General features: G+C 42.5%; 1 protein-coding gene across 1 annotated transcript in view; it reads left to right on the plus strand.

Moving 5' to 3' along the window:
* LOC138795868 (uncharacterized) overlaps window positions 1-22806 on the plus strand; it is a 122710-nt gene that overhangs the window by 92959 nt on the left and 6945 nt on the right. The window contains 6 exon segments of the mRNA XM_069975532.1: window positions 10752-10931; window positions 13109-13300; window positions 13531-13710; window positions 14336-14568; window positions 16766-16895; window positions 17934-18065. Coding sequence (XP_069831633.1) covers window positions 10752-10931; window positions 13109-13300; window positions 13531-13710; window positions 14336-14568; window positions 16766-16895; window positions 17934-18065 — 1047 coding nt within the window.

Raw genomic sequence — 22806 nt, forward strand, 5'->3', positions numbered from 1 at the left:
AGTACGGCCGTGGGAAAAAAAGACATGCGGCCGGATTGCGAACATGCGGGCAAACCGTGAACATACGCCCGTAGTAGAGTTATGCTTTCCTAGCTTGTTTCAAAGCGATCTGAAACAGGTCATTTACTTGGAAATCTTCGCCCAGCCCAATAAAACACACAGAACCTTTTGGATCTAAAAATCATGTTCAATTTGGCTGAAATAAGTACTCCGTACGGGACCGCATGGGAATCCACGGCCGTGAGTTGGAACATTTCCGTCCTCAAACAATGGTCTTGTTCATTTTTCACGGCACCGTATACAATCCGGCCGTAAGCTCATACGTAGTGTGCATTGTGCAGCCGTATATCATATACTTTCAAGCGAACGCATCAACCTCAAAACTACGTGCGTATATTCGCGGTTCGCACTACGCCCGGAAAGATACGTACTGTCAACATAGCCTAAAGCGGCGAGGAATTGTTGTAAGCTGGTTGATATCAGCACACTCTTTTGCTGCCACAATACCTCTGACGTGTTCCCTTACACGAATCCTCAATTCCCTTGAGGTTAGTCCCACATAAACCATTTCACATCCACAGGTGGCGTAGTAAACAACAAAACAGGTGGAACATGAGATATAATCTCTAATTTTATATTCTTTTTTCCATCCACCGACCTTTTTAGCAATGTGGTTATCAGGAAATGTACACAGTGGCATCAAGTCAGAGTTTTCCATCAGGTTTGTACTTTGAGTATTACTGTTAATTTACAGTGTATATCTGACAGAAGGCTGAAATGTGATGGCAATAGATCTAAATGTCACATGTGTTGGTGTATGTCACAATGTTTTTCTTCTATTTTTACTACTTTAATATTTGCTATGTGTAATGTGTCTTTTGTTGGTCTGGGGTACAATGTATCTAGAAGAGGAATGTATTCTCCAGCTCTACAGAACATGCCCATTTTAATTGCTCTGCATTGTCTTTTTTGTATAGAGCCCATGTCATCACTCTAGAGGTCATATCATCTTGCTTGGGCAGAACTAAATGTGCAGTTACATCCAAATACTTACAATTACCCATATACAGTAATACCTCGGTTTTCGAACGCTTTGGAACTCGAACTGCTTGGTATTCGAACAAAAATTTACCCAGAAGTAGTGTTTGGAATTCGAACTTTGCTCAGTTTTTTAACGTTTTGCAAACTTTTTTGCGAGCGTGGATGGTGAGTTGTACCTGGCGAGTTAAGCAGTGGTGAGGCTTCACATACAGTACTGTGCTGAATAAGACTGCTGGAGTGTATATACAGTGCAGTAGTAGTACAGGCAGTGCACCACCATCTCACATACATTACAGTGCTTGGATGGGGGGGGGGGGACGCTATACAGTAAAGGATGGGTGAGGAGTTGGTGACTACTGTACTATAATTGCTGGTTCTGATTAACATTTCTTATGTTTAATGTCCTGTACAGTATAGTGATGTTCTGTACTGTACAGTAGTGATTATACTGAGCACTTATCAGTGTAATAAATGAGTATTGTAGATAATTATTGGTGGCTGCTGGAACCAATTAATCTCATTTACATTATTTCCTATGGGAAGACACTGCTCGGTTTTCAAACTGCCTTCCGGAACCAATTAAGTTCGAGAAGCGAGGTACCACTGTATTAGAAAGTCAGATATTAAAAGGGATATCTGATTGCTCCAGGGAGACCCTTGAAATATGAGAACAGGGGTCTAAATACTATCACTATTTGGTGTACAGCATTAGTTCTTCTAGATACACCTGCACACAGTTTTTGAAGGAGCTCAGCAGGGAGGTTGTCCCAAACATCTTAGAGAACTAATCACAGATCTTGTGTAGATGTCACTGCTTGAGTCCCTCTGTATCATCATGTAATTCCAGACAGACTGCATGATGTTGAGATCAGGGCCATATTATCTCTTCCAGGACTCCCTGCTTTTCTTTACGCTAAAGATAGTTCTTAACGGCATTGGCTGTATAGTTCAGGTTGTTGTCTTGCTCCCTTGGGAGGCACCTTAGGGTTCTGTTACATATGCCAATTGGCACAAGTCATTACCTGCTCAGCGAATCAGTTGGCGCAGTAGAAACCTGTCTCAGCCACTGATTGGCTGAGCAGGCAATGACTCATGCTGACCCCCCAATGCTGCGCATTGTGTCATTGGTCTGTGTTCTTGATAAACAAGTAGGGTAAGTATGTGTTATTTGTTTTTGAAAAACAAAAAGAAAAAAAAGTTGATCAGCAGATAATCTCTTTAAGCATGTGTTAATCTTGAGACCTGATAAAGATAGCTAATGTAAGCACTGTTCTAGTCTATATTCATCATGCTTGCTTGGCCACCAGTCCAGTCCAATAGGGCACATGAAACACGTAGCCATTCTTATGATCACTGTGGATTAGAGCGAATCTCAAGCACACTCAGCATTTGATTACCGGTGACTGAAGAAGTAGTATGCAGTCCTAAGGCTGCCTAAAAAATATCGTTACAGCCATAGGCTGTATCCATGTTTTCCAGGACTCCCTAGGACTGCATACAACTTCTTCATCCACCAGTTATCAAATGTCGAGCATTCAGGTTTGGATGAATCCAAGCGTGCTCGAGGTTCTCTCATTCCATTAAGGGGATTTATTAAGGTGGGAATCCCAGTGATCAGCCCAGCAGTTAAGGACTGTATATGATAAGTAATTGATAAATGGCATATCAATAGGCTCTGCCATGAATAATTAGTTAGTGGCACTATATTTAACAAGACCTCTGAGTACAATGAGTATCTCTATAGATTATAGAGAGTGACTTCATTAGGTGCAGTCACTTTTCTGGAGCAGACTACTGAAGGCAATAAATACAATGTGTGGACCTCTGACTGAATCAAGTGCACCATCTTTGGCCCCCATATTGTCCTAGATTGACCGCTATTATTTTATACTTTTCTTCTGTTTCACACCTACTCTTGGTATTGGCAAAAAAACAAACAGATGCGTCCTAAACTGGCCTGTGTGAACGTGACCTATGGCTTATTTTGACTGGTACTTCTTGAGCTGCTTAGCAGATCTTCCTCAGAAGTTCAGACTAATCCCTTTGCATTGTGAAAGCTTCAGTGACGCTGACAGCTATACCCAGTGCTGGCTGTTCTCGTAGTAATACCCAATGTACTCTCAGAGCAAGCAGATGTTTCCCAAAATCTATCAGAGCCATTTGTGAGGTGCTTTAAAAATATCCATGTCTACCTTCCTTGCCTTCCCCCGACTGTGCGTTTCCTAGCGACCACAGTCTGCAAAAGAGACGATAGGCTGAGGAAAAAGCCAATAACTCAGCAACGACTGCTGTTACAGAATGTAAGGCTTTCCTGGTACAGGGAATTAAATACCTCCATCACCCTGCTAAGACCGGGGAAGCATCTATGCTGCTTCTATTAAAACAGATTGCCATTTCCGCATCATAGATTTTAATGGATGGAAAGCTGTGGGATTACGTGCTGAATTCTGCAGGAAGGTAATCATTGTGCTGCATGCACCGTGCCTCTCTGAACACTATGCACAGCAGATAGATCCCTGCTGCTGACAGCTGCAACACAGACCTTTTGTTTGTGGCTACGAAGCGTCGAGAGCTGCACCGTTTGCTCAGCTCAGGCCAAGACATGGCAAGAGGATCCGATCGAGCCAGGAAGAAATGGAGCACACTTCACACCATCCTTCGCTGCAACATGAACCCTGAAACCCAACGGGTTGTAGTCTTTGTCATCTTGCTGTTTCTCATCTTCATTAATGTTGTGTTAATGTTTCTGCTGGCCTTCTCGTGAGTCCACCAGCATCTTGGGATTGTCTCTCCTGGAACATGAGGTCAGCTTGCCAATGTCTAACTCCTAGAAACCTCTCTTGGCCACCTTGATGATGTGTCTGGACCCAAATGATTACAGCCAACACTTGTGCCTTGAAGACTTACCATTCACAAGATGGAGAGACTTCATTACATAACTGCTGGGATCCCGAGTCCCTTCTTTACATTGAAATGCAACTATACCTTATTATAAGGGTTTTAAAAAAATATTCAGCTACTTGCAACCAATTTTTTTCAAGATTTTTGCCTTGGATTATTTACAAAATTGCTTCTCTGGACTTAGCTCTGGTGGGTTACGGAGTGTCAGCCATAGATTCTCTTCAGGTATTATACATGCATATGGAGGACAGGAACCCATGTTTATTGAGAGCCCTTATTATCAGTCATCCTCTCCTCGTTCTTGTACCGTGACTGTGATACACTGCTATGTTCTGTTTCAGTAATGCATGGTGACACATGACTATGGGAAACACACATTCCTTCTGTAATCGCCTTTTCTGGATTCCATGGAACGCCCTGGGCAGCAATTGATAGAGAAATACCTGTATTTTATGTCATCGGTTTCTACACTGATCACTGTGTATCATGCACAACCATATTTGTCCGTACTCAGAAAGGAAGAAAATGCAGTCAGGAAAATCTCGTAATATTACACGTAATCTAGTGTAGGATTACAGCCAAGAAGCCTTATCTCTGTGTTGTATATTACTGGGAGCATGATGCCTGTAGTGTTAGATAGGTAACGTATGGAGGTCAGGCTCTCAGAGGATATAAACCGGGTATTTGTAGCAAGGCTTATACTGGTAGATTTGTTCTTAGACTGATGCTAGAGGAGGCATTTTAGCATACATTTCATCATACAGCTATGTGGATGTATGAATTCATGGAGATCATATCTGTTTTTTTTTTGTTATTTGGATACAAAAATGTCAGTATTAATTCCCCCTCGATACCCTCAGAGGTTGAGACAAATCAAGCCAAATTTGATACAAACCATAGGATGCCTCAAATGATCTTGTATTAAAATGTTTTTTTCTAGCATCATTTTAATACCAAAATTGCCTTTAAATTTGGGGCTGTGTTTATCACATGGAGGCCCCGGTGAGCACTAATGAAGTTTCTGTGATATTAGAGGAGTGTAGACCATGTAGAAGTCCAGTGTTTAGCTTAGTATGTGTATGTTTTTCCTGTGCCAATCTGTATGTTTAATTTTTAATTTTATTTTTTCGCTTTTCATTTACAGCGTTTTGTTACATAGCTATCAATCTCGGTATGCACTTTCAAAAATAAATATCTTTTTTAACTGATTTTTGTATTATTATACAATATATAGGACAAATAAAAGCCGATGAGGTAAAATGGTTAGAATGCTTGGTTGTACACAGGGTTTCATGTCATGCACACACGCTAAAATCGCTGAACTAGATGGTACAATTGTACTTATTATATATGTAAGTCTTGTAAGCCCCTCCCCTCTGTGGGCCCTGTTAGCCAATCAGCAGAGCTCAACTCGTTATAAACAGGAAGTGATCTTTGTTGCCGAGGAGGGGCAGAGAAACGGCATTATGGGGCTTCGTGCCAATAATTAATGAATGACTGACAACCAAATGTTTGAGGCGCCAATCAAACCCAATGATGTTATTCATACAAGAATTCTGGTATACAGGCCTAAAGAGGTATTCACACTCCGACTTTTGGGAAAACCACCAATCTTGGGAACAGGGACAAAATTTAATATGGTGTTCAGCAGCCCCATATACAATAAATGGAGCATTGGCCGCAAATGCGATGTGCGCGCCATTTATTCTGGGGACAATTTTATTTCCGAATTCAGAGGATGGGGGATAGCAAGCTGACATGGGAATAACCCTTTAACAAATAAAATGAATATATATGGTCAGTTATACTGTAAGCTTATCTGATGTGCTGCTGTATATAATATAGTTACATGGGATAGATAGATAGATAGATAGATAGATAGATACTGTAGATAGAAAGTTTAATTACACATAGATTATCCTTATAGATATAAAATAGAAATTTAGATATGAGGTGCATACATGAATAGATGGATGATTATCCGGGTAGATAGATGATGAATGATGTATTATCTCAGGGATTGCCCTCAGAAGATTCCCGCACAGCTGGAGACGGTTTGTTCAAGAAGTGATTAGTAAGAGAATGAAGGAAATGAGAAAGAAGTCTCCCATCCCCCCTCTCTGTTAATGGATATAATAGTGAGAGGATTTGATTGTGGTGTACTGTTCATTCTGAAGACACAACGCAAGGTAACATCATTTTATATCTAGGGTCATAAGATATAAACTGCTCATACTTTTGAAACCCACACAATTATTACATTACATCCAGTGGTAACAATATAAAGCTCCACAATAAAAAGACACACTGCATCCATAAACTTCTCTATGGTTCCAATGATTTGGTGTTGATGAAAGCCCCATGTCTAAACCAGTTACACCAGCAATAGTGACATGAAGTTATCAATGCAGATGGACTCTTAGACCCTTTTGCAGGAGACTTGTCCTCCATCTTTCACATGGGCTGATTGTGGACAGGAGCCCTCACTGCAGACAATCAGTCTATCGAATAAGGCCAGTGATCAGCTGATCATTTGCTGCTATAGTCGGGTTGTGTAGGAAGGCCCTTAGTGATCTTCTAGACTAGGCTGGGGCCACACAGTGATTTCTCACTGAGCTCACTGTGTCAGGGCTAAGGTTAATGAATGGAGTCACATAGTGACCCACAAGTGGCTGCGACCCAACAGTCGTTCGAAATCAATACAACATGACTTTTCTTGGAACTTTCAGGTTGTGGTCAGGGCTATTTTTGGGTCACAATACCACATTCAGTTATCCTAACCTGGACATAGCACGATCACTGCAGTGTGGCATGGCGATTTTTGTTTGTGCAATTCGTGATGCAGCCGAAATCACAGTGTAGTCCAGTCTTATACTAGACTGGTATACAAAAGTATGTAAAACTCTCTCTTCACAATCATCTGCCCATCTTGTCTGACTCATCCCCTTACTTATCTCTGCCTTCCTCCATGACCCATGTGTCACATGACTTTATTCAAAAGGAGTATAGGGCTTGTTTCTCCCACTTAATAGTGTACATTCCTGTACAGCACTTCAATGTGGATGCTGATTGTGAGGGTAGCAGGAGCCACTTTCTACTACACTCATGGATAGGTGGTGCTGCATCATTTCAGCTCTTCCCCCATCCCCCCATCCTCTCACTTATCTAAATGCTTCAGTGTGTCATGCAAATACATGGTGGCAGCATTTTGGTTACAAACTGACACAAGGTACATTTATCAATGCTGCACCCCTGGTGTACGCCGAGAAACAGATGCAAATTTTGGGCGTTTCTGTGAAGTACGTCAGCTATAACCCCCGCTCACCTGATAGGGGGGGGGGCTCCAAAACCTCATTTACCGCTGCGGAGCAGGTGTAGATTTCTGTGCAAGCCCGACAGGTGTAGGTCCCGCCAGATTTACTAACAGGCATGCGCCAGGGTTAGTGTTCCCTTAAACATGCAATGATTACAACACATACATAGCTATAAAACATTATACAATATATGACTTTTACTTAAGAAAACAGATATTCAATTTACACAGCTTCATCTACAGACAGTGTTTGAAGTCAAAACCTTGGTCCATGTATGAAAAATTGAAAGGTTGAAATCCAATACATTTGTATGAGACTCACATGGTTGGGTACGTTTGGTGGTCCTGTTGGTCCTGTGTCCTGTAATTCTTGATCTAAATATAAATAAGGTCTACCATAGACATACAGTCCAATTTTCCTATTACAATGTGCATTCTGCTTTGTTGAAGATTCATGTTTTCGAGTATCCTACATGGTCCTTAGTTTTTTTCCACAGTAGTCTAGACAAGGTATTGCCAGGCTGCCTATAACTAGAGATGAGTACATTTACAGTAATAACGAAGCAAGTTGCTTTGTTTGCTCAGCAGTCGGCTACCTTTTAAAGGGGTTATCCAGCGCTACAAAAACATGGCCACTTTTCCCCCTACTGTTGTCTCCAGTTCAGGTGCAGTTTGCAATTAAGCTCCATTTACTTCAATGGAACTGAGTTTTTAAAACCCCACCCAAACTGGAGACAATAGTAGGAGGAAAGTGGCCATGTTTTTGTAGCGCTGGATAACCCCTTTAACTCAGTAATGCTCATTGCCGCTCCTTGGATGCCTGGAAAAGCTGGATCAAGTCCTGGGGAACTTCTCCCAGTCACCCAGGTCTAAATCCAGCTTTACGGCACCCGGAATGGAGTGAAGCGGCATGGAGCGGCACTGATTTAAAAGGCAGCTGGTTGATAAGCTGACTGCCGAGCTAACAAAGCGATTCACTTTGTCATTACTGTAAATTCACTCATCACTACCTATGACATGTTTCAATAACACTTTAAAGGGTTATCCAGGCTTAGACAAACATGGTTGCCTTTTATCTATGAACAGCACCTCTCCTGTCCTCAGTCTGGGTGTGGTTTTGCACCTCTGTTCCATTGAAGTGGATGAAGATGAATTGTAATACCACTTGCAACCTGAGGACAGGGGTTGCGCTATTTTGCAAGAAAGATTTTTTCTAATCCTGGATAACCCAATTAACTAACATTGCTGGCTCTTCATTCTGAGGATTGTAGAGGTCCACGCAATCAAGAAGTTCTGGTATATCCCAGAAATATGCCATCATTTGTAATATTGGGAAACCCTTTACTGTTCTGGGCCTCTCTTTGTAATAATCAACACCAACCTGGGGCAAGATTGAGTGAGCAGTTTCTTTCTCCTAGGCCCCCATCCCCACTTGGAGGCTTCTGCTGCTAAGACATGAAGGCTTCTCTTAGTAAGAGCCATGACATATTGCAGTAACTGGAGGTCTACTTCAGTATTAGCTCTCTATGATTCATATTTGGACGTTTAGTGAATAAAACACATAAAGAACCATGTGACAGTCTATGAAAAATGTTGCCGCCGAGTCATCTATCATAATACAATAGAAGCTATACAGCATGAAAGTACAGCATGGTACATCAGTCATCAGGCCCATTGTCTGAGTAACACAACACACCTGCCCTGAGAATTAACATGGTTAATATGATCTCAAGTAGCGATAGAAGTTTTAGATAAAAACTCAAGGCCAGAAAATGTCCTTCTAGCTCTATATTGTAAAAGCAGCGTGCTTTATGTATTTTCTTATATAGTATATGGTTTCTACATTGTACCAGCTCAAAGCTGTTATCTACATCTGTGCTTCTCAGATGGTGGGAAAAGGGTCACTCTTTGGAGGTAGCTTATCCGTTAAAGGAGAAGTCCGGCAGGGGCAGGGGGGAACATTATTACTTACCTCTCCCCATGCCCGTGAAGCACCATGTGACAGGCTCCGGTACCCCCACCAGAAGGTATTTTCCCCTGAGCTTCGATGAAGTCACAACTTAGGGGGAAAAGCCTGACCTGGCTGATGGATTGCCTGCTCCAACAATCAGTGATTGCAGCGGTGTCCTGCCCCAGTCAATGACTGGCCAAGCTGGCAGTCCATCAACCAGGGCGTGATGTTGGCTGTGAAGGAGATCCTGCAGCCTAGTGATGATCCCGGAGTAGCAATTCAGTGCTGCAAAGGCATCGGGAGAGGTAAGTAATGATTGTTTATTATATTCCCCCTCTGCCTTTTAAAAAATAATGTTAAATTGCCGCACTTCCCCTTTAAGGAAGTGTTTGACTCCAATAAGAAGTCTTAGAACATGACTGGGAATGTAAGTCAAGCTAGACAACTCTCTAGATGGGGAATTACCCATTTGGAGACTAGTCTGGCTTGGCTTACATTCCCAGTCATGTGGTAAGACTTCTTCTTCTCCTTCTTCCTCCTTCCTCCTTCAGGAAGGAACAACCAAGCCAAAGGTGGTCTCCAGTCAAGGAAACCACCTCAGCAAGGTATCCATCCACAGACAGCTGTTTCAGGGTATTAGCCCCTCATCAGTGTGGAGTAGGATTCTGGCTAGTGGGAGCAAAGTCTAGTAAGTGCATTCAAGAGAATGATGGTTTACCTCAGGGGGATAAACCAAAACACTGTGGAGAAAACATCACATGTTTCTCAATGTCAGTGAATCTAGGAACATTGCCTATTGGATATTCTTATTAGAGTCAGACACTGACCCCAAGGGAAAGTTACCTCCAAATCATGGCATCAGAGAGCATCAGAGAGCTGCTTTGCATATTCTTTTTCCCAGAATTCCCAATTAAGCATGAATGACCTATAAGTTTCCATACTTCTTTATGATACTCTCCTGAATGAGAAAAATTATTCCTTTGCTGCCTCTCAGAGGTCGAGTGTCCATGTAATGTCTAGGTGAGATCCGGTAGGTAAGATTTTATAGCGCATGCATTACTCTAAATGTCTGGTGTTATTATTGGCGCATGGTCTAATGTGGTGTGAACAATGCCAAAGGAACATAGGTGGCTCATGTGCTTCTAGTAATATTATACCTAATCCAGGAAAGGTGAATTGAACAATACCTTTAATTTTGAACTGGACTTTGACCACTGCACATAAGACCTAGACATCATCGTATTCTGGCTGGTGAGGATCTGAGTAGAAGCCGTGATCTACAAAACATGTTCTTCCCACCGAAGGAATGGTGTCACCTTGCCCTTACAGGTGTCATTTGTCAGGTCCCACAGTCATGTCACCGCTCCAGGGTTTACCAGAAGTATTTTATTTGCATACGCAGTATTTGTTCTGGCTTTATCTTATTACAGAAGAAGGTTGCAGTCTCCAGAGAGTTGTGTAATGTACTTAACAGACTGCAATATATGTAAAAAAAATTATGTTTTCCTAATAATTTCTACATTGATGGAAATTATTTCTTCACAGCTCATAAGCGATGGCAGTGTGGTGTATGCAGAAGCTCTCTGGGACCATGTCACTATGGACGATCAAGAACTGGGCTTCAAGGCTGGCAGTGTCATTGAAGTAATGGATGCTACCAATAAGGAATGGTGGTGGGGGCGCATCATGGACAGTGAAGGATGGTTTCCAGCAAGTTTTGTCAGAGTGAGTATCAGGTCAAATAGATATAAAGTTCAGTGTCCTGGATCTTTTATTCTCCACCATAAATTTACTAACCAATGGCCAGTATAAGACAGCTAGAGACCAAAAGACTATAAATCAAGCCAACCAGTATTGCCTACTCCGGTAGACAATGTTTAGTAGTACCAATATATTTATACATACAATAATGGATAGATTTTTTGGGAGTAATTTTAAGGTTCCCAAAGATTTCACCAATTTTTGCCCCTATTTCGCAAGGAATCATCTGTAATTTGGATTTTAAACTACCATGAAAAGAAGTTGTCTATGTGACCTCCTTAGGTAATTGTAACAATATTGATGGGTCACCTGGCTGAACTAGTATTTACCTATAGCAGCCCCCTTCTTGGGGTGCAAATAATAGCTCTGCTTACTCAGTTGCCCACAGGTCTTATTGGTAGAGCAGGATAGGAAGACCCACCAGTAATCACACAAGACAGTAATACAACCTCATTTTAGAAATAATGCAGAACTACTTATCAGGATGATTGTAGCAGATTGGGAGAAGCAGTTCCTGCAGGACAATTGATTACTGGTTACACCATCTTAACAGAACAGAGACCTCAGAGACACTGAATGTAATATCACCAGCAGGCAGGCCCGCTTCTGCCATGAGGCGGAATGAGCCTTCCGCCTCAGGCGGCAGATTTTGCGGTCTGGCAGGTGGGCGGCATTATGTCCCCCCTGCTGTCATTTTTGTTAAGTATCACTTAACAAAAATGACAGCGGCCGCTCACCTGTCCCGTCGCCCGCGCTCTCCACATCCCGTCAGATCCCGCGATGTCACCCTGCAGCTGTCACGGACCTCCAGGCTGTGGTGAGTGCCCGGGGTCGGTGGGGGACGCGCTGGGGTGATCGGGTCGCGCGAGACCCGATCACCCCACTCACTCACCACAGCATGGAGGTCCGTGACAGCTGCAGGGTGACGTTGTGGGACCTGACGGGATGTGGAGACAGCGGAGAGCGCGGGCCGGCTGCGGCGTGGGACAGGTAAGCGGCTGGCTGCGGGGCGGGGGAGATGCCGGCCATCACTCGGGGTGGCCGCCTGAGGTTTGCCTCAGGCGGCAGAAACCCCAGAATCGGCCCTGCCAGCAGGTGCAAAGAGTATAACTGTTCCTTAAAGTCTCACTGTCATTTCACAAAAGTTTTGATATGACATAGAGACACATCAAATGTTTTCATGTGTGGGGGTCTGGGTGCTAAGACCCCCACTAACTGTTAGAACCAGCAATGAAGTCTGTGTCTCTGAAACATGTCAAAAGTTTTCTGAAATGACATTTACACTTAAAATTAGTTTGAAGAGGCATAAGCCACACCGATATCTAGATACAACTGAAAGCCAGCATGGATCCTTCTGCCAAAAAAAGCAAACCTGGTGCCTGTAGCTACTAAAAACAGAGGAGACATGGTGGGTGTTGAACCACCATTTATATTATTAATGGCCATCTAGCTGCTCTGCGTCTAAAAGTGACCCTATAAATATGTTTTATCCATTACTATATATAGTCTAAAATGAATGCAGTCTTTTCCCATATATTGTTATTATCGGTATCTTTCTAATTTACGTCGGTATCATGAGAAAATGTACATTAAAACCCTATAAACCAAAAAGAAATAAAACCCACTAACAAGTCATCTGGTTTCCCACTGATGTACCTTGTGGACTCTGTTGGTCCGGACCCTGTTATCATGTTATAAACTGAGCCCAACACAGAATGCCCCGATCTGCTGGTCGGTCAGGCGACTCTCATTGTGGTCCAGGTTTTAAGCCATTGAGTTTATAAATGACTCATTGGAAGCTTATGAATGGACGTCATGCATAGTCTGAGGGATGTGGATAAGGTTAGCATTAGCCATGCTCTATTTCACAGCCATATTTTTCGATTCTTTATTTGTGGTCATATTTTAGCAGTCAGCTTGATGTCCAGTGTGAAGGCAATGAAGCAAACTGTGGTGTAACACCCCCTCTAGTGTCCAGATGCCTCATAGTGTTCATGGGTGGTATAGTTACTACATTACATAGTCTGTATCTCTATATTGTAATATATAGAAATAAGAATAAAAACTATGCCAACGATATTCATGGCAGACTGACTATAGTTTACTGCAATGCATTTACTACCATACTCTTATCCATGCAGCTTCGTGTGAACCAGGACGAGCCTTTAGAAGACTACACCAGTAGGCCTGGAGACAGAGACCTCGATGCCAAGAATCTCTTGAGGCGTCATGGTTTCGGCCAAACTAACAAGGATCAAATGAGGACTAACGTAATAAATGAGATCTTAAATACAGAGAAGGATTACATCAAACATCTAAAGGATATATGTGAGGTACGAGAGAACATTTCATTTACCTATCTACAGACAATGCATCTTTGGGGGAAAACCATACAAAATGTTTAGGAGCTTCTTGTGAGAAAAGAAAATTTGGTTAATGATTTTATAATCATGTATAAGGTTAAAAAACAGTCACTTGCAGTACCACTTTACACCACTGAGTAAAGCATAGACTGGATCAATTCCTCTTACTGACCTGTTTTTTACTTCTTATTCATTTTAAGGGTTACATCAAGCAGTGTCGTAAAAGGGCCGATATGTTCACAGAGGAACAGCTTTGGACAATTTTTGGGAACATTGAAGACATTTACAAGTTCCAGAAGAAATTTCTTAAAACATTAGAAAAAAGAATCATCAAAGATGCTCCTCATCTGAGCGAGATCGGCTCCTGCTTCCTTCAATATGTAAGTTAGACTTCAATGACCTATTGTTGTCATTGTGTTTCCTTCTAAGGGTTTCATTGCAAAGCACTAGGGATGGTCCGAAACTGCCGAGGTTCGGATTCGTATGAACCCGAACGCTCGGCATCAGATTCCCACTGTCTGCCCGCTCCGTGCAGCGGGTGGATACAGCGGGAGGACCGTCTGGAAATCTGGGATACAGCCTATGGCTATGGCTGTATCCCAGTTTTCCAGGCGGTTCTCCCGCTGTATCCGCCCTCTCCACAGAGCCTACAGACAGTGGGAACCATTGCCGAGAGTTCAGGTTCGTACGAACTCGAACCGAACTCGGTTCAGACCATCCCTACAAAGCACCTTATTTTAGAGGTATACGGAGTAATAATAAGGACCCACAGTCTTGTATTCATGATGTATTATGAATGGTGCCAAAACGCATGCCACCAAAATATAAAAAGTGCTAGAGGCCTATTGTCTGATTCTCTGGATAACTTGACTTGTTTGGGGCTCTACGAAACTGCTGTTATTTTTGCTTTTATAGACATCATATTTCTGTACCTGACATTTATCAGAGTAGCTCTCAATGTCTTTTTATTGAGCATATCTTATTTCCCTCTCTTCTCTTTTACAGCAAAATGACTTTCAGATCTATTCTGAATACTGCAACAACCACCCAAACGCCTGCACAGAACTCTCCAAACTGTGCAAGGTCAAAAAGTATGGCTACTTCTTTGAGACTTGTCGCCTGGTACAGAAGATGATTGACATCTCTCTAGATGGTTTCTTGCTGACACCAGTGCAGAAAATCTGCAAATATCCCCTCCAGCTTGCTGAGCTGCTAAAATATACGAATCCCCAGCACAGGTATGAACAAGGTCCTCAATGGGACCCCCATTTTTTTCCCTTTATGTAAGGATTGTAAAGAGTTAAAGAGTCACTGTTGTGAATTTTTTTTTGCAGAAATCAATAGTCCAGGCGATTTTAAGAAACTTTGCAATTGGGTTTATTAGGCAAATATGCCATTATCTGCATTTAAAAAGCCTTTTCCCAGGTCCCCCCTCCTCTCCTTTCTGTCATCCACTGCAAAAAAACAGGAAATTGTGACTTGTTGCATCAGACACAACCTGCCTGTTCTATAGAGAGGGGAGGAGGGAGTTAGCCAGCAGCAGAGAGCTGAGAACAAAGGATTACACAAACACTGAGCTGGGTGACACTGTATTCAGAGGTCAGAGAGGTCAGTGCTGACTGTCAGAGGAGATAGGCAGTGATGTATTTGTAGATTAACTCTTGTCCTGTTTTGGTGTTTTATTTAATTCTCTCCATAGGAGAACAATGAAGACAGGAGGGAGAGCTTCAAACTGCCTTTTCATGATAAAAACTCATTTTTCGGCTAATAAATCCAATTACAAAGTTTCTTAAAATCGCCTGGACTATTGATTTCTGCAAAAAAAATTTCACGACAGTGACTCTTTAACCCCTTAAGGTCAAAGCCAATTTTCGTTTTTGCGCTTTTGCGTTTTCCATTTTATGTTTAAGACTCCATAGCGCTTGCATTTTTTCACCTAGAGACTTATATGAGCGCTTATTTTTTGCGAAACCAATTGTACTTTGCAATGACAGGCATTATTTTTCCATAAAATATGCTGCGAAACGGGAAAAAAATCATTTGCGCTGTCAAATTGAAAAAAAAAAAGAATTTGTTTTGATTTCGGGGAGTTTTGCATTTATGCCGTTCACCCTATGGTAAAACTGACTTGTTATGCATGTTCCTCAAGTTGTTACGATTACAATGATATACTGTATAACATGTATAACTTTTATATTATGTGATGGCTTTTAAAAAATTCAAACCATTGTTAACAAATATATGTTCCTTAAAATCGCTCTATTCCCAGGCTTATAGGCTTATTTATCCTTTGGTCTATGGGGCTGTGTGAGGTGTCATTTTTTGCGCCATGATGTGTTCTTTCTATCGGTACCTTGATTGCGCAAATACGACTTTTTGATCACTTTTTACCCGCGCCGGCTAATAGACCCGCGCTGGCTAATAGACCCACGCCGGCTAATAGAGGCACTGCCCGGCTGCAGATTGCAGCCGGGAGCGGTGCCGTTCAGAGCGGGGTCCCGGCAGGACACCGCTCTGAACACCCCCCGTGGCACCATGACGTACCAGGTACGTCATGGGTCGCTAAGGGGTTAAGGATTGTGAGGATAAATAGGTTTACATACAGTAACTAAGAGAATCTAGTTTACATAATTAATAATGAAAAATACAAAGCAACAACATAGAAAGAAATAAAGCAACATGTTCACGTACAATCCAGGGAGGCTCTGTTGGCTAAAATAAAGGTCTGAACTCTTACATAGTTCCATTGCAATGTCCCATCGGTTACCTCAGTTTTAAAAATACAAAGCTTCTAGCATATATTGCACATCCCCCAAAAGATTTACTAAGTAGTAAAGAACGTGTCCTTGAATCATAAAGATAGTGTTGCTTCGTGCCCACTGCCCACGTGTGTCAAGCACTATATGAAAGTAACAGAATATTCCTTGTGTCTATCATCAAAACTAAATAAGAAAAGCGTGAAAGTGAGAAATCAAAGTGTAAAGATAAGTGTAGAACAAAATATTAACTGTATTAACCCTTTCATTTAACACATTCCACCCCTGGTTACTCTCTTTGAATGTGTAAGGCCTCATCTACACATCAGTTTTCAGGATCAGTGATGTCCTGGAAAAACCATCAGTATGGCGTCAGTTTTTGCGGATCCGCAAACACAGATAGGAGGGTAAGAAATGCTAGCCAATGCTTCAATGAAAAATGGAGGGCACATGGATGGTGCATCTGTGTGTCGTCTATTAAAAACAGAACCATTGACTTCTACTTAAGCTTCGGTCCCACAAAAACAAACATTATAAGTGCTGGTCTTAGTTTTTTTGCTCAAGGAGTGAAGGAGTAGAACATATTCGATTTGGTGGAAAGCATAGGAACGCTTTGTGCACAGCCCTCTAGTTCCAGCTATATAGCTGACTATATCTAATACATCTTCTTTCCATCCAGGGATTTTGCGGATGTTGAAGCTGCATTGAATGCCATGAAAAATGTTGCTAAGCTGATTAATGAGCGAAAGAGGAGATTGGAAAACATTGACAAGATAGCCCACTGGCAGAGCTCTATAGAGGACTGGGAGGTAGGATCCCTAACAATTGTCATCACCGTTTCCCTGAGTGACCTCGCAGCTCCACTTCCCAGAATAAATGGTTAAAACACGTGCTTAGGTTACATTTTAATGAGCACTCTTCTTTACTCTTTTTAATATACTTTCTTATCTCTTGACACTTGCCTAAGTAATACATATGAGTATATAACACACTACGCGTATGGCTACATCTTACAATGTTGTGGAGAATTTTGTGTCCTCTGTGGCTTTTATTATAGCTGAGCAGGCCAATTTACGCTGTTTCTGTAATTCCGCTAGGTATGACTGGGAGTTATGGAAAGTGTATAGAACAACCTGCTCAGCAGTTTTTGTAAATCCAGACACTCCTGGATGTCATAGAAAGGCAGGTCGAGCGGGGGGAGTCCTGTAAGTTGCTAATTGTGACCCCAGTGGATTGGACTTGTTTTTGTTATACATCTCAAAGATGTTCAATCAAATTTATAACTGAGGAATATGGAGGCCAACTTATCACATTGAACTCTTTATGCTGTGTCTCAAAGCGTCCCAGAACAGTTTTTGCAGTATGACCGGGCCTATTATCCTGCTGATATAGGCCACTGTTGTTACTTGTTTAGGTAGGTGGTACATCTGTACAATATCCAAATTAATGCCAGGACCCACGTTTTCCCAGTAAACACTGCCCAGTACATGACACTGAACAGTGAACTTTGAGCATGTTTGAGTTCATCCGAATCCGAGCATGCGGCATTTGATTAGTGGTGGCTGATGAAGTTGCATTTAGCCCTAGGGAGTCCTAGAAAACTGCCTTAGGGCTGCATCCAACTTCAGCAGCCACTGCTATTCAAATGCCACATGCTCGGATTCGGATGAACACTATACCTGATCAACAGTCCAAGATGAAATGTTACCCCAGAGCCTGCTGCTATTATTTGGGATCACCTTTTTGGATCCCTCTGCTCAGTCCTCTATGTTTTGTCCTATGAAGTTGAATATCTGGAATATCAAATGTAGGACTAGTAACATTTCATGAATGTTATTTGTCCATAGGGTGAAGATATCCTGACAAGAAGCTCAGAACTTATATATTCAAGTGAATTAACAAAATTCTCACAGCTTCAATCAAAGGGGCAACAGCGGATAGTATTCCTCTTCGATCATCAAATTGTGTACTGTAAAAAGGTATTTCACTCTTTATTGTATCTATATTTCATATATAAGACTTATTAAACTGAAGTGCCCAGGAGGCGATGCCAGGCTGCAACATCACACACCTTCTCCCGCCGTTTGACACAGTGCAGGGAAGTGTAGCATAGACCCATTAAGCTTAAATAAAGATGAAGGGCATCAATGCTGTTCTTTTTAGGAATACTGACGGTGGTCAGATATTCACCCATTGTAAAGTGATGGTATATCTTAGCTATATGCCATCACTTTAAGAGATGGAAATACTGTCTCCCTTTGGGAATAATACATATACTTACTTTTGATTTTTCTATATATTACAACATATATATATATATATATATATATATATATATAATATATATATATATATATATATATATATATATATACATATATATAGTATATATTTTTCATATAGAAAAACCCTTTAAAGGGGAAAGGGGAACTCCAGGTAGAGGTTAAAAAAATTAAACTTCTGCAGAAGCATAAAGCATTACTTACCTATCTATTCCATTTTTGAAACTACCAAGAATCCATTTGTTTTGGGGGGTTTTGTTGAGTTTTGTGTTTCTGCACTTCCTGCTTTATCAGTTGTACACAGTTCTACAGGTTCCAGAATGCAATGCTTCCCCTCAGCTGTTCATCACAGTCCTCCACCCTGCCTATTCCCCGCCCAAAGCTGTTGCAGAACATCTAGGCTGTGTTCACACATTGCAGTTTCATTGTGTTACTGAATTATTTGCAGTAATTTATTTCATTGTGGTCCCACCCACACAGCACGCTGTATTCTCTACCTGTAACACCACACAGCACGCTGTATTCTCTACCTGTAACACCACACAGCACGCTGTATTCTCTACCTGTAACACCACACTGCGCGCTGTATTCTCTACCTGTAACACCACACAGCACGCTGTATTCTCTACCTGTAACACCACACAGCACACTGTATTCTCTACCTGTAACACCACACTGCGCGCTGTATTCTCTACCTGTAACACCACACAGCACACTGTATACTCTACCTGTAACACCACACAGCACGCTGTATTCTCTACCTGTAACACCACACAGCACGCTGTATTCTCTACCTGTAACACCACACAGCACGCTGTATTCTCTACCTGTAACACCACACAGCACACTGTATTCTCTACCTGTAACACCACACAGCACACTGTATTCTCTACCTGTAACACCACACAGCACACTGTATTCTCTACCTGTAACACCACACAGCACACTGTATTCTCTACCTGTAACACCACACAGCATGCTGTATTCTCTGCCTGTAACACCACACAGCAGGCTGTATTCTCTACCTTGAAAACACATACTTTATTATAAAATAACAACATACAAAAAACGATTTGCAATAATAGAATAGACCAGCAGGTGGCAACATGTTGCACTACCCTAGATGTTATAAGAATTAAAAACTCTACAAATGTATCTGTGTGCTTGTGTATTGCCACCTGCTGGTCTATTCTATTATTGCAAATCGTTTTTTGTATGTTGTTATTTTATAATAAAGTATGTGTTTTTAAAACTGTGAACTAGCCTCAATATGGTTCTTGTTGTATAAAATAAGTTATAGAGGTGTTGATGTTAAAAGGTAGACTGGATATAACCTGTGTTGAGACAGGAATAATTTGGTAATTTCTTTATTATCCAGGTGGAATTAGTGGTATCATGTATTCTCTACCTGTAACACCACACAGCACGCTGTATTCTCTACCTGTAACACCACACAGCATGCTGTATTCTCTACCTGTAACACCACACAGCACGCTGTATTCTCTACCTGTAACACCAGACAGCACACTGTATTCTCTACCTGTAACACCACACTGTATTCTCTACCTGTAACACCACACAGCACACTGTATTCTCTACCTGTGACACCACACAGCACACTGTATTCTCTAAGGTATAAGCACGAAAGTACTCTCCAGCTCGCTTGATTACTTTTAAACCTTTATTGTATAATGTTTAAAAGGCCGACGCGTTTCGGGCTCTCTTGCCCTTATTCATGGCTCTCTGTCAGGAGGTCCCGAGACGACCCATGAATTAAGAAGTCGTCACCCAAAATATAAGGGGGGACTATTCCCTGTCCATGCCCTACAATAATAAAGGAGAAAGGTGAGCAGAGTGGCGTCAGTAGCCCCGCCACAGTTCTTGTGGCGGGGCTACTGACGCCACTCTGCTCACCTTTCTCCTTTATCATTGTAGGGCATGGACAGGGAATAGTCCCCCCTTATATTTTGGGTGACGACTTCTTAATTCATGGGTCGTCTCGGGACCTCCTGACAGAGAGCCATGAATAAGGGCAAGAGAGCCCGAAACGCGTCGGCCTTTTAAACATTATACAATAAAGGTTTAAAAGTAATCAAGCGAGCTGGAGAGTACTTTCGTGCTTATACCTTGTTGGATGCCCTTGGGTCCGGGGGTTTTTTCTCGCGTGCTCGTGGAGAGGCATACAGCCATAATAAGAACACCACATTCCATCTAAAGGGACTTCTTTGTTGTGAGTGCTGACCACTCTTTGTTTTTTGCATGCACTGTATTCTCTACCTGTAACACCACAGAGCACGCTGCATTCTCTACCTGTAACAGCACACTGTATTCTCTACATGTAACACCACAGAGCACGCTGTATTCTCTACCTGTAACACCACAGAGCCCACTGTATTCTCTACCTGTAACACCACACAGCACGCTGTATTCTCTACCTGTAACACCTGACAGCACTGTATTCTCTACCTGTAACACCACACAGCACACTGTATTCTCTACCTGTAACACCACACACCACGCTGTATTCTCTACCTGTAACACCACACAGCACGCTGTATTCTCTACCTGTAACACCACACAACACTCTGTATTCTCTACCTGTAACACCGCACAGCACGCTGTATTCTCTACCTGTAACACCACACAGCAGGCTGTATTCTCTACCTGTAACACCACACAGCACTGTATTCTCTACCTGTAACACCACACAGCACGCTGAATTTTCTACCTGTAACACCACACAGCACACTGTATTCTCTACCTGTAACACCACACACCACGCTGTAACACCTCACAGCACACTGTATTCTCTACCTTTAACACCACACAGCATGCTGTATTCTCTACCTGTAACACCACACAGCACGCTGTATTCTCTACCTGTAACAACACACACCACGCTGTATTCTCTACCTGTAACACCACACAGTACACTGTATTTTCTACCTGTAACACCACACAGCACGCTGTATGCTCTACCTGTAACACCACATAGCACACTGTATTCTCTACCTGTAACACCACACAGCAATCTGTATTCTCTACCTGTAACACCACACAGCACACTGTATTCTCTACCTGTAACACCACACAGCACGCTGTATTCTCTACCTGTAACACTACACAGCACGCTGTATTCTCTACCTGTAACACCACACAGCACGCTGTATTCTCTACCTGTAACACCACACAGCACGCTGTATTCTCTACCTGTAACCCCACACAGCACGCTGTATTCTCTACCTGTAACACCACACAGCACGCTGTATTCTCTACCTGTAACACTACACAGCACACTGTATTCTCTACCTGTAACGCTAATATTGGAATAAAGTAAAGAACTTTTTTAATTTGTTTTTTCTTTTCATTTCCATGCACATATTATGATCAAGCATCTGTTATCTTTGAAGTTGAGCCCCACAATAAGGGCCCTATTCCACAGGAGCCATAATCGGCCAAAACGGCCCCATTCGGACGATTTCGCTCTGTGGAGTAGAGAGAACGATCAGCCGATGATCGTGTCATCAGCTGATCGTTCATTTAGCTTCAGACCTAAAATCGTCGTTCGCCACCAGCGCATCGCTATGGTTGAATGGCGTTGCGCGGCAACGACCGACGATTTCAGCAGAACCATACATTACCTGTCCTATCTTCTCCCGGTCACGCGCAGCAGCATCGGCTTCAAAGCGCGGCTGTCTGAACTTACAGACCGCTCAGCCAATCACTGGCCGAATACACTGCGGCCAGTGATTGGCTGAGCGGTCTGTCAGTTCAGACAGCTCCGCTCCGAAGTCGTTGCTGCCTCGCGGGAATGGAAGAAGAACACATGAGGCCCGGACAGGTAATGTATGAAACAAGGGCTGCAAGGACAATGTCCTTGCAGCCCTTGTTTCACAATCATCGGGCCTTGGAATAGGCCCAGTAAACGAGCGCCGATCTAGCAGATCGGCGCTCGTTTACATAGTTGCTTGGCCCGTGGAATAGGGCCCTAAGGCTCTGATCCTTGCTGCCATTTAGCATCATTTACTTGTATTACTGCATCAATTTTGTGAATACGCTGCAGTACTGCAATGACACCCCAACATGTGTGAACACAGCCCTAATTTCACTGCACACTGCTGCACAATTAGAGAAATCAGTGTAGCAGCTGCTTCTGGTTGGTCAGAGATGGTGAATCCATCTGGATTGGATTGGGTTATCCAGCCAAGCCTCCTGGGACATTACGCCCTGCCCGCTGTCTGCATCATCAGCCTGTGCTCAGCAAACACACACAATGTGAGACAGAGGCATGGAAGATTTGTCTCCTAAGGGAGGATAGCAGAAGGAGCAGGAGACAATGTGAATTGGCACAAGGGCCATTTTTTTCACTTCCTGGATTTCTATCAGCTACCAGTGTGGCAGAACAGCACAGATACGGTAATACATTGTATAGACACAT

The sequence above is a fragment of the Dendropsophus ebraccatus genome, chromosome 6, assembly GCF_027789765.1.
Source record: "Dendropsophus ebraccatus isolate aDenEbr1 chromosome 6, aDenEbr1.pat, whole genome shotgun sequence".
Classification (NCBI taxonomy): domain Eukaryota; kingdom Metazoa; phylum Chordata; class Amphibia; order Anura; family Hylidae; genus Dendropsophus; species Dendropsophus ebraccatus.